The sequence below is a fragment of the Solanum stenotomum genome, chromosome 7 (assembly GCF_019186545.1).
Source record: "Solanum stenotomum isolate F172 chromosome 7, ASM1918654v1, whole genome shotgun sequence".
NCBI lineage: Eukaryota > Viridiplantae > Streptophyta > Magnoliopsida > Solanales > Solanaceae > Solanum > Solanum stenotomum.
Window position 1 is genome coordinate 57,986,966 of NC_064288.1, and position 13,060 is coordinate 58,000,025.

At 31.3% G+C, this 13,060-nt stretch overlaps 2 protein-coding genes across 2 annotated transcripts; both read left to right on the plus strand.

The window, feature by feature from the left end:
• The first annotated feature begins 3,413 nt into the window (after window positions 1–3,413).
• On the plus strand, window positions 3,414–6,352 carry LOC125871568 (uncharacterized). The gene is made up of 5 exons (XM_049552194.1): window positions 3,414–3,582; window positions 5,424–5,538; window positions 5,612–5,701; window positions 5,848–5,946; window positions 6,043–6,352. Exons 1-5 carry the CDS (start codon window positions 3,515–3,517, stop codon window positions 6,154–6,156), a joined length of 486 nt encoding a protein of 161 aa, XP_049408151.1. The 5' UTR covers window positions 3,414–3,514; the 3' UTR covers window positions 6,157–6,352.
• Window positions 6,353–9,986: 3,634 nt separating this feature from the next.
• Window positions 9,987–12,788, plus strand: LOC125871562 (1-aminocyclopropane-1-carboxylate oxidase homolog). The gene is made up of 3 exons (XM_049552190.1): window positions 9,987–10,662; window positions 11,822–12,143; window positions 12,380–12,788. Exons 1-3 carry the CDS (start codon window positions 10,124–10,126, stop codon window positions 12,629–12,631), a joined length of 1,113 nt encoding a protein of 370 aa, XP_049408147.1. The 5' UTR covers window positions 9,987–10,123; the 3' UTR covers window positions 12,632–12,788.
• Window positions 12,789–13,060: the final 272 nt, after the last annotated feature.

Genomic DNA, 13,060 nt, shown 5'->3' on the forward strand with positions numbered 1-13,060 from the left:
AAATAAAAATAGTTAAGAATCTTATTTTTAAAAAGAGTGAAACATAAAAATAAAGTTGACAATTTTCTTGAATTTTGAAAGCAACAATAACATATTCAGTGAAATTCCACAAGTGAAATCTAAGAAAGGTGAAATATACGTAGATTTTATTACTATATCATTGAGATAAAAAGATTGTTCCAAAAGACCCTCAGCTCAATTGCAATAAATTCCGGTATAAAGATGAAAGAGATAATGAAGAGAATATAACAAATAACAAAAAAACAATACAAAATATACAAAAGAAGAGTCAAAATAACAATAAAACATGTGACAATCGAAACTCCATAAGAACATACTAGGGTAGATTAGTAAAAAGTTAAAAATAATAATGATAAAAAAAAAATTATAATAATACAACTAGTACCATCACAAACACCAATCATCCTAAACAAAACAACACTATTATTAAATGTCATATCTCCATGCATCACATTATTAAATGTTTACTCCACATATTCTATCTTGATCCGGCTCAACATGAATCTTTTAGCCTCTAAAGTTTGTCTCTTCACCTCTAACTCAACACTAACTACATTGCGCATCTCATCAATCAATACTATGTCGTCCATAAATAACATGCACCATGATATTTCATCTTAAATGTCTAGCATTAAAACATTCATCACATAGGCAAATGGAAACAAACTAAAAGTCGACCCTTAGTGTAATTCCATCTCCACGTGGAAGTGCTCTAGAATCTCCGCTCACTGTTTTTACCCACATCTTAGCTTTCTTGTACATGTCCTTTATCGCTCTAATGTAAGCCACCAATACACCTCTTGCCTTCAGGCATCACTACTAGACTTCCCTCAAGACTTTATCATGAGCCTTCTCAAGGTCAATAAACACCATATATAAATTCCTCTTATTTTTTTGAATACTTTTCCATCAGGCTCTTCACAAGATGAATGACATTTGCAGTTGATCGTCCTGACATGAATCAAAATTGATTCTCTAAAATAAAAACATCCTTTTTCACTCTCAACTTCACCGAATTTTTTTATCATGGGCGAGGTACACCTTGTGTCAGTTGTATGAGGGCTTATTTGGCTGCCAAATATACATTAGGACCCACATTCCACTTCCCTTTCATTTCCTTTTCTCATCCATTTTAACCTTTTTTTTTCTACTTTTACTTTTACCTCACAACTGTTTCTTGCATTTTTTTTTTTACTTGTTAACTTTTAATATAATAATTTTATTTTTTGATTTTTTATTTACATTCGATATTTATATTAAAATTCGATTATTTCATATTTGTGTTGTGTAGGCTTTGTTCGCAGAGATATACTGTCTATCAAAAATTTTTTATATTCAAAACTTATTATATTATCATTATTTTTAATATATATATATATGTGTGTGTGTGTAATTATAACTCATCCACTTTCTTCAATTTCTTAAAACTCATCCAAAAAATTAATTTTTTGACACATTCATTTTGGTTTTTCCTCAAATAAATGATGGGACAGAGGATGATGTTGCTTCTCGTTTACTAAAGATTTCGAGTTCAAGCTTTGAATATGAAAAATTATTTATCTCTCTGAACAAAGTTTTATACAATACAAATTTAAAATAATCAAATTTTAATGTAGATATTAAATGCAAAATAAAAAATCAATAATAAATATCATACAAAAATAAAATTATGTTAAGAATTAACAAGTAGGAAAAAAATGCAAGAAAGAATTGTGAGGACAAAGAAAAAGTAGAAAAAAAGGTTACAGATGGATGACAAAAGAAAATAAAAGGAAGTGGAATGTGGGTCCCATATACCTTTTGGCAGCCAAAATAAGCCTTATGAGCCCGTTTGGATGGACTTAAAAAAAATAACTTTTAAGTAAAAAATAAAAAGTTAAATTGAAATGACTTTTCAGTCAAAAAATAAAAAGTAAGGGATATCTACTTTTGATTTCTAACTTATTTTAAGTTAATTTTAAACTTATTTTAAGTTATTTGTTATATTTGCCAAACACTTTTAAAAGTAAAAAATTGACTTAAAAATAAATTTGACCAACTTTTAAGTCAATCCAAACAAGCTCTAACACTACTTGTACCTCGATGAGAATAAATTTTTTCCAACTTCACCACATTCTCTCAAACTTTTATAATATATAAAAAACTTAACAATTTAATACCTCTATAGTTATTACAATTGAATCAACAATTAGTGGGAGTAATATACTGGGACCAAAATGAAAGAAACAAAAGTTACAAAGGAGTTCAACAAGAAACTCATCATTAAACCCAATGCTATTGGTTATGAAACGTGTCTCCTTCAATCGACCGTACATTTCAACAGATGGCCAAACCACAAAGCGAGTCTAATTTTTATCTTACTCGCGAGCGTTTGCCGTCTGCACAGAGAAATTCATAGCAGGTATGGAGGAAATTTTAATAGTATAGTATAAATAAGCCGTCAATAGAGAAAAAAAGAAAAGGTAAGTGGGCATTTTTGAGAAGAGTTGTGATTCAAGGTGTTCGATACGGAGAAAAATATTTTTGAGAAATTTAGCAAGTTACTGAAGTAATTAGATTGTAAGTAGTTTCATGAAAAGTGTTGTAACGAAGCATGCAACTTATAATCAACTTTTAAAAAAGGAGATGTTTTTGTTAGGAAACATTTTATTTGTTAATATGAGTTTTTTTAGCATGAATTTAAATTTAATTGGGATCTAATATGAATTCGAACATCAGGTCGAAACTAAACAAAAAGCATCTAGAAAAATAAACACATAAAACGATTAAAGAAAATTCAAGATCTACTATTTATATATATTTTTTTTAAAATCAAATTTAGATATAATTTTTCATTAAAGAAAGTTTGAATAAACCTCTTGAATCTCGACCCTTGCTAGCTCCAAAGTGATTGCTAAATTTGCAATTAAATAGACAACTCACAAGTCATAACTTCGCTTAAACATGCAATTTACTCAATTTCTTAAAGGCCTTGTAATTACTTCATTTTCTTTTTCTTATAAATATAAAGCTCAATCAATTCATTTGTATATTACTAAGTATAGTAATAATAATATTACTAAGATACTCATAAATCATGAAAAAAAATATTAAGTGTGAAATTCAAAAATTAAGTAGTTAAAAAATCTTCAAAAAATTGACGTGAATTAAAAATTAAATATGTTAGGTTGTAATTGATACTCCTACTTTTTATCAACTCTGAAAATAAATTACCTTTAATAAATATTACTCAAATTAATCAAATTTCAAAATAAATACGAACTAAACCGATCGGAAAAAAAAGACTCAATACCAAAGTTGAGTTCCCCAATACTAAGGGGACCAAAGAACAATTTCCCCTATCTCTAGTTTTACTACCTATAAATTAGAGGAAAACAAAGACCAACAAGATCCCTGTTTTTTCTCTCTCTGTTTGAACTCGTCTCTGTTTTCTCTTTTTCTAGAGAGAGAAAGGCAAAAAGATAGAGAAATTTGAATCCCCATTTACATTGTAATGGCGGCCCTATCATTCATTGGAAGAGTTTTCTTCGTATCCGTCTTCGTTCTCTCCGCTTATCAAGAGTAAGTTCTTCTTTTTTCATCTTCAGATCTGCTCTGTTTTTGGTTTTTTTCACTAAGCGGTTCAAAATATGTAGTGTAAACACACGAAGAACCAAAAGGGGGTTCAATATGTACTATGTATGTTTAAATAATAATTTTAGTTATGTATATATAGTGTAGTTTTTCTCCGGAGTGGTAGGATGTGTATAGTGAGGAAGCTAGGGTTTTGTTATAGATCCAAAATTTATATATATTTCATTAAATTTTATGTAATTGACTATACACGTTGACCTTGTGCGTATATATAATTGACTGTACGAGTTGCAATTTATAATTTTTTTGGTTAGTTTGTACTAGCCAGCATGCAGATCCGCTTATTTATTTTGGTGAGGTGTTGAAATATTATTGTTGTTTCATCGTAAGTTAGCTTTTGGGTTGAGTTAAAGCTTAAAGTTCAATTTTTTAACATGAGGTGATGGTGTCTTTGTCAGTTTGTGTGCTTATAGCTTACATTGAGTAACTGAGTGTTGTAATTGAGATTCAAATCTGGGATCTTTAGGTTGTTAGTTGTTACTACTATGCCTTGAACACTCTGTCATTGGGGGGAGTAGATCCTGCCCGTGTTTGTACTTGGTTCGGTTGATTTGTTATCAGAGTTGGATAACTAAGTTGTGGATGAATTAGTGTAATGATTTGGTAATGGGATATGGAATCGGCTCACTTGGACCTTCGTTGTGATTGGAGATATCCCAATGTTTTTAAAGTTGATTTTCTTGACTTCGTTGTTGAAGTTGGAACCTTTTGGTTGGAACTGTGTGTTTTTGCTCTGTGTGTTGATCCATTCAAGATGTAGATTTACAACTATATGACTTGATATATGGTGCAAAGATTACATAGCTTGAGTCAAGGTTTATGTTCTTTGTACCTGTGTTAGAATTGATTGAAGCATGCCTATAAAGCTGGCACTTGACATGTTGTTTACACCAACGGTAAAGTAGATCTGTCATTGGAGTTTTATATTGCTAGAGGAAAATTACATTGCGAAGTTTAAATGTGAGGCCCAATCTAGATTCTTGAATTTGGTATTGGTGTTAAGGCTGTCAATGGTACAGTATGTGTGTTTTATGGTGTAAACTGTTACCTCTCTCTCTACTGAATCTGTTATGGAATGCTTGTTTAGCTTATATAGACTCTTGCTGATACTCATTTACAAATGGATTGAACAGGCACACCCTTTTATGATGCACTTCTTAAGTTTATAGTTGTGTATGATATTTGTTAGTATGGAAGCCAATTCTCAAGGACATAATATTGACTTGCATAATGTTTTCTTTGCTCCATTTCATGTGCATATATCTAACCTTCCTCAAGCCTTTAAAAAGTCAATAACTTGCATATAAACTTTCCTCTTTGGTTTGTATGGCCGGATATAGAAAATACAGCCTACTTCCTTGACTCTCTTTCTGGAGTCCTGTACTACCAAATAGCTGAAGATGAAGAAAAAAGGAATATGTTAGAGATCAATAACACAACTGAAGTGGTGTCAAACATAAAACATGTACCAGAGTGCCAACTGCGTGGCACTCCTATCCACTGGGATTCGATGCTTTAGGCTGAAGAACTTGTGAAAAGTTAAACTATTGGCTGTCTTGGACTGCAACATTGTAGTCTACCTACTGATCATATTTAATGTGTGTATACTTATCAAGAAAAGGAAGAATTTAGATGTGCCTATTGTTTCTTATTTGTTTTTCCACCTTAATGATAGGGAGTAGGGAAAATTTCAAAATTATGTTATAATTTCTTTGCCCTTTGATTTTATTCGTAAACCGGTCATCATTTATTAACTGCTCGGGTTATAGGTTCAGTGAATTTGGGTCTGATGGCGGGCCAGCAGCGAAGGCATTAGGACCAAAGTTTAATGTTTTGTCAAAGCATGTGGCAACACACATCGGATTTGTATTACCCCATGTAGAGGTATCACTTTGGCTCAACTTATTTGACCTTCTTTCGTAGTTCTACGTAACTTAACATGATATGTTATTTACAGATGAAACATCTTATTTTGGGGGCCATAGTTTTGAAGAGTCTGGGAAGCCTTTTATTCATCTTCGGCAGCTCTGTTGGAGCTCTTCTTCTGGTTTGTATCTTACTATGTGTCATTTTCTTGTTGGACTTACTTTGAATAATAGCTTTCGTGGGGTTTCTTTTTTTGGGAACCGGTATTGTTTGAACCTTCTTGTTTCATACCTCACTAATCCTCATCTTGTTTGTTTGTTTACACAGCTGATACATCAGGCCGTTGCTTCCCCAGTCTTGTACGACTTCTACAACTATGATGTTGACAAGAAGGAATTTGTTCAACTCTTTTTCAAATTCTCTCAGGTTAGCCATTGTTTGCTCTTCAAATTTTCCGTTCATCTATGATTCGTATCTGCAATGTATCATTAATGAGGTGTATCTCTTCACTCTTTTGAACAGAACTTGGCGTTGCTAGGTGCACTATTGTTTTTCATCGGCATGAAGAACTCAATTCCCAGGAGATCATCCTCCTCATCTTCAAAGAAGAAGGGTCCCAAGGCAAAAGCAAATTAAGAAGGGAAGTGCATTTTTGTTGCAACGGGTTCGAGATGTCATAGTTTTCCTGCAGTTTTACGATGTCTTGTTGTTCTATTTACGGTTGAACTTTCCCAACCCTTTTTAGCATTCATCTTTGTTTTTTCCTTTAGCCGGCAATTTTAAACGTTTGAACAAACACTATTTATATATCAACAGTGCAATATGAGGAATATCTAGTTGATATTTACATTGTTACTATCTGTAGCCATGTTGGTTCTCTTTGCATCCATAGTAGGCAACTAATCATTTTGCAGCAGTTGCACTATTTCATGCACAGATTGAAAATCTTGCTTGTACTAGTATATTTTATGTTATTTTTAACATAACGGACAAGGAAAAATAAACGGAGAATCGTTTGTATTTACAGCTATCTAAGTCTTGAGCATATGCCAAATGAAAAGTACCTACAACAGTAAAGGAGGTGCGCACTAAATAAAAACACGTGTTTTTCCCAAAGATTTTTCCTAGAAGAAAACCCCGCTTTTGTCGGTATGCTGTATTAAATGTTGTTGGTGTACCAACCTGGATAGTAGCGGGGTGGAACTGCTCCGATCTTAATCAAATGTCTTGTATTTGAGCTATGAGCTGTATGGAGAAAATTTTCTTGAAAGGTTCTCGAGTTCGAGCTTTTAGTATGAAATGAACTCTTCTCTTAAGGGAAGCTCCCGTGCCCCAAGCTATCTATTCAGTTCCCATGTCTGCATTCTTTGATTTGGAATCCGAATCTTGCTGACTCTATTAAATCGGAGAATTCTGATGCTGTCTCACATAAACTCCTCAATAGTTCCACCCCTCCTCAAGTGCTAGATATGAATGTTTTCTGAATTTCATATGGGACTACTTACTTACCTAAAGATCACTTTTTGGCTTATCAAAAGAAAATTCTGTTGGAAGCGCTACCTCTAAATAAGACTTGCAATATACAATTCAAATTTAATCGAAACTTCAATACCAACTCTAAACATCAGATCAGATGGAAAACTTTAAATTTTTTAATGTTGATGGTGTTCTTATCAATTTGTAAGGAGGACCGCACCACTGATGCTTCTAAGGCCACAGATTTTAATGCATGGAAGGTAAGTGGAGTGGTAAATAATGGGGGACAATTCTCGTTTAACTTATTTTCACCATTTCAAAATAAGTGTTATTTTAGTTAAAGCTATTGTTTTTATTTAATAAATATCTTTTAAAAATTGAACATTGTTGAAATTTTTTATGTAAATTATACTTATATAGGAGTGTATAAAACCGAATTGAAAACCGAATTAAACCGCAAATCAAATCAAACCAAAAATAAAATCCGACTAATAGTTTGGTATTGGAAAAAAAAACCTGATTATACTTGGGTTGGTTTGGTTTTAACTAAAAAAAGTCAATCCGAGACCAAACCAACCCGACCTTATATATATAATTTTTAAAATTTATTTTATATATAAAAAAATTTACTTTGATGTNTGTTGAAATTTTTTATGTAAATTATACTGGAGTGTACAAAACCGAATTGAAAACCGAATCAAACAACAAATCAAATTAAACCAAAAAAAAAAATCCGACTAATGGTTTGGTATTGGAAAAAAAAACCCGACTATACTTGGGTTGATTTGGTTTTAACTAAAAAAGTCAATCCGAGACCAAACCAACCCGACCTTATATATATAATTTTTAAAATTTATTTTATATATAAAAATATTTACTTTGATGTAACTTTTAAATATTACTTATATGTTTTTAAATTTTTTATCTTTTAACATATTTTTTCAAGTTTTTTGAGACTTAGAATTTTGAATGGTCTAATAAAGGTTATAATCCATAGATATTAGTAACTCTAATAAAACTCAATTCAAAATTAAATCAATACTAATGCTAACAAAATAAATTAATCCAACACTAAAACTGACAACACTTTGTTTTTTAGTTTTACATTGGTTTAGACATTTAAAATACATAATCTAATTTTAATTTTCCTTTAATGTTTAAATATGTAATTAATATTTATTTTAGCATGATTTAGTACTTTTAAATTACGATCATTTTCATTATGACTTATCAATTTGCAATATTTATTTTATATGATTTTTTATTTATTAAATATTTTAATGTCATCACTCATCTCGTATTTTATGTTATTTTTTTAAAAAAATATCTTAGATAGTTATATTTTATTTAGACTTATAAAAAAATATTTGGAGCACAAGTTAGTATCCTTCCTTCAACTCTCAGTGTAGCGGCACTTTTTCACCTTCAAGTTTCTCGTGTCCCTATACTCTCCTTTTAATGTCTTGTTTTTGACAAGATGGGATTATGTTTGAAGCATATAAGAAGATATGGATTTTATCAAAAATAAATAAATAATAATAATAAAAAAATTATATGTTTGTATGAGTACTTTATCGGAAAAATTTAAAAATTTGAAAAAATCCGAGGTTTATTAGTTTGGTTTGATTTAAAACTTAAAAAAATCGACACAAATGGTTTGGTTTGGTATTTGAAAAACCCGAACCAACTCGAGGTTGAAAAACTCGAAAAAAACCCGAGTTTTATTAGTTTAGTTTGGTTTATAAATTTAAATTTTTTACACAAATGATTTGATTTGATATTTGAAAAATCCGAACCAACCCAGTTATGTACATCCCTAATACTATCAGTGGCGGATGTAGAGTGTGTCCGAGGGGGGTCGGATAAAAAATTACACTATATATATAAGATCAATTTTTTTGTGTACGTGTATATATTTAAAATTGAACCCCCTGAGCATATGTCAAAGGAGTAGCTCAATGGTTTATGGGGTTCAGGATTTCACCTATGTTTTATTTGAACCCCCTTGATAGAATTCCTGTCTCCGCCACTGAATACTATACAAAAAATACATATCTCCATGGTTCTTTTGTCAATGATATATCATAAACAATTTCTTTATCTTCATAGCATAAGATTAAATTAGCATATACACTATTCTTTTCAAACTTTAATTTAAATTTCATCAATTATGTTATTGTATATCGTTATGTTTCGTTCATAATAAATAAATAACATGTTAATTATTATGAAAAGTTCTTGCATTTGCGATTCCAGTGTATCATCATCCATCTCTACCGTTTATCTTGAACCTCTGAAAAATAAAAATATAATACATAAACATGTTTTTTAATTTAACTTTAGCTAACATTTATGCTCTTCGATTTTGTATGTATACAAATAAACAATTAAATTTGTATAAAACTGAACAAATGCACGAGATATTATTATTAGAGAAAAGTAGTGAAAATATGCCTAAACTCGGCGCATATTATTAGTTTCATCCTTGAACTATTGATAGCCTTAAAAACACCCCTTTACTTGACTAACTGAACTTAAATACACCTTCGATCTTGCAACATGAGTGAAATACACCCCTAAATTCTCGCCAAGCTTAGTAGTGTTTTCAACACTTCTCTTGATTTTTTATTAAGAGACTCATGCTCCTACAAGAGTTTGAGACCACTTGTATGTCATGTGGTAAATCAGGGGTGTATCTAAGTTTAGTTAGTCAAGTAGATGAGTGTTTTTAAGACTGTCAATAATTTGAGAACGAAACTAATAATTTACGTCAAGTTCAAAAGTGTTTTCAATACTTCTTTGTTATCATGATATTTCATATTTATGTGATATTATTTTAAACAGCAATATACATGGTAAGCGCAGACTATAAATTATTGCTTATACGCGTGAAAGCCACCATTTAAATTTTTAAATAATATAACTCACTGCACCACTAGTCCACTAGGATTTAACTGAAATATTTGCTGCTTATTGTCAATTTTTTTATTATTTTGTTTGAAATGAATCTCATTCTTATCATCTTTCTAGACTTTTCTAAAACTTGCACCAAATATATATAGGATTTCATAGTTCAAAAGAGATTTGAATTTGCTTAGTAAAACTTCTGATTCCGTCACTGCACAAGATGGTACAACAAATTCAAGACACATCCTCATCAAACTATGATAAAAAGAGAGAACTAAAAGTCTTTGATGACACAAAAGCCGGTGTTAAAGGCCTTGTTGATGCTGGAATTACTCAGGTGCCTCGGATATTCATCCATCCAGAGGTCTCAAGCTCGGGGCCTTCCCCGAGCTTTGAGGAAACACATTTTGTTTTTCCAATAATAGATCTCGAAAACATCAATAAAGATCCTATCAAGCACAAAGAGATTGTTAAAAAAGTTGGTGATGCTTCAGAGACATGGGGATTCTTCCAAGTGATCAATCATGGTATTCCAATGTCAGTCCTGGATGAAATGCTACGAGGAGCACGAGGTTTCTTCGAGCAAGATATTGACGTTAAAAAGAAATATTATCATCGCGATTATACGAGGAGAGTGGTGTACAATAGCAATTTTGATTTGTATAGTCCTAAAGCTTTAGCAGTAAATTGGAGAGACTCACTTTATTCTACTATGGGTCCTGAGCCTTTTAACCCTGAGGAATTGCCTGAGGCTTGCAGGTATATATTTTTGGAAAATTACTCCGTCCGTTCATTTTATATGACACTCCTTCTATTTTGACACGTTTTAAAATGTTTGACACCATTCCATGCCTATACAAGTTTAACAAACCTTCAAGAATATCCAATTCGTTACACAATTTTAACTATGAATCTATGATATGCTGTTATTTCAATGAACCTAATTTTTCAATTATTGCTTTACTATTTTCTTTCATGTCTATCATTAATATGCCCCGTCTCTTTCATTTTATGTGATATTTTATGTTACTCTTTGAAAAGTCAAATAGTTTCTTCTTTGACCATATTTTAAAGGGATAAGGGTCTGAAAAATATCCCAACTTTGATTGGATTTGCTGTTGCGATACTAAACTTTCATGAGGACCTATTACCTCCCTAGACTATTTAATACCGTATTTTAAACATATATATTTGCCCACGTGGACATAAAAAATAATGCAAAATTATAAATAGTAATGTGTCCACGTGGGCACATATGTACCTTTAAAATACACTATTAAATAGTTCATGGGGGTAAAAAGTATGGTATTAAATAGTCTAGGGAGGTAATAGGTCCTTATGAAAGTTTAGTATCGCAACAGCAAATCCAACCAAAGTTAAGATATTTTTCAGACCTTTATCCCTATTTTATAAGTAGAGTTTTTAATTATTAACTATTGTGAGTTAGTAATATATACTTCTTATATGATTTTCAAATATGTAAATTTAATTTTAGAAAAAAAATTCAAGAGTGAGTTTGAATTCACAATGATAGTTAACTTGTTTGACCCCCATATTTCAAATCCAGCCACATATTTCCTCTGTCTCAAAATAAGTGACGTTTTATTAAATCAAGAAGTCATTAATTTTTTCTTCCAATTTTACCCTTATTTGAATAAATGAAATTTTACATAACCAATAAACCATTAAAGAGCTACTTCTTTTTCAAGCATTTAATTGAAGGTAAGTTAGTAAACACCACTCATTTTGAAACAGAGAGAAACATATGGAATGGATAAGTAATACTCAAATGAAAGTCAACTTATATCTTAAACTCTAGGTCCAGTCAATTACTATGTCATATAAAAGAAAATACACATGGAGTATTTTATCTACTTTCAACAATTAAATTTTATAAACTTTACTTGCATTCTTGAAGGGAAATAGTAATGGAGTACTCACATCATGTAATGAAAATGGGATGCACTTTGCTTGAGTTACTCTCAGAGTCTCTTGGTCTAAAAACAAGTCATCTCAAAGAAATGGAATGTTCAGAGGGTCTTAGCATTTTGTGCAATTACTATCCATCATGTCCACAGCCAGAATTAACCATAGGTCTTAGCAAACATACAGACAATGACTTCTTCACAATCCTTCTACAAGATCATATTGGAGGTCTCCAAGTTCTTCATCACAATCATTGGGTTGATGTTCCTCCTACACCAGGAGCTTTAGTTATCAATATCGGAGACGTTCTCCAGGCAAGTCTCTTACTTCTTAATAATCAGTCGAATTCAAGATCTAGAGTCAGTATGTGAAGAACGAGTATAATATATAGTATCACATGCATTTATAAGACAAGTCTTTTTCTTATTCTTACTTCCTAACTAGTTGAATTCAGGATCTAGAGTCAGTAGGTCAGGATCTAGAGTCAGTATAATATATAGTATCACATGTATCAACTTATATTATTTTTGTGTAAACTCCGTATTTTCAGCTCATATCAAATGACAAGTACAAAAGTGTAGATCATAGAGCATTGTCAAACAAAATTGGTCCAAGAATATCAATAGCAAGCTTCTTCAGCTCAGGGTCATTGCCATCTTCCAAACTCTATGGACCAATTGAGGAGTTGCTATCAGAAAACAATCCCCCAAAGTATCGCGCAGCGACATTGAAGGACTTTTATGATTATTTCAGCCAGAAAGGACTTGATGGAACTTCAAATCTATCTCACTACAAAATCTAAATGTTAGGGGTTCGTTTGGTTCACATTCTAGTTATGCAGGGATTGTAATGCAAGAATTTTTATTCAATGAATAATAAAGTAACAATTTCAATGATAATGTATAAATTGAACTGCTATATATCTCTTGATTTGTGTAGGTACATATGTTCATTTCTTATTCCGAATAAATTGAACATACTGCGACATATGATTTATTTATGCTTAATATGAGTTTTGGGGTATACTGTTCGGATAAATCTTAATAGCTCAGTTGGTTGACTATATGAAGTTGAAAAGATCCGGTCCATGAGAGCAAATTAAGTATACTCTGTTTTTTTTTTACAAATATGTTCTGTTTGTCTCGATGGTAGTTATCTCTTTGGTGAAAGCAGAATGTCAAAACACACCAATTAACACATAGTTACATACTGGAGAAGGAGAGTATAGAGC

Bases quoted from the DNA above. Each gene is read 5' to 3' on its own strand.
- LOC125871568 (XM_049552194.1), top strand. From the start codon at position 3,515: ATGGCGGCCCTATCATTCATTGGAAGAGTTTTCTTCGTATCCGTCTTC. The intron at 5,702-5,847 runs GTTTGTATCTTA...TTGTTTACACAG, and splicing joins CTGTTGGAGCTCTTCTTCTG to CTGATACATCAGGCCGTTGC. The intron at 5,947-6,042 runs GTTAGCCATTGT...TCTTTTGAACAG, and splicing joins TCTTTTTCAAATTCTCTCAG to AACTTGGCGTTGCTAGGTGC.
- LOC125871562 (XM_049552190.1), top strand. From the start codon at position 10,124: ATGGTACAACAAATTCAAGACACATCCTCATCAAACTATGATAAAAAG. The intron at 10,663-11,821 runs GTATATATTTTT...GCATTCTTGAAG, and splicing joins GAATTGCCTGAGGCTTGCAG to GGAAATAGTAATGGAGTACT. The intron at 12,144-12,379 runs GCAAGTCTCTTA...CCGTATTTTCAG, and splicing joins ATATCGGAGACGTTCTCCAG to CTCATATCAAATGACAAGTA.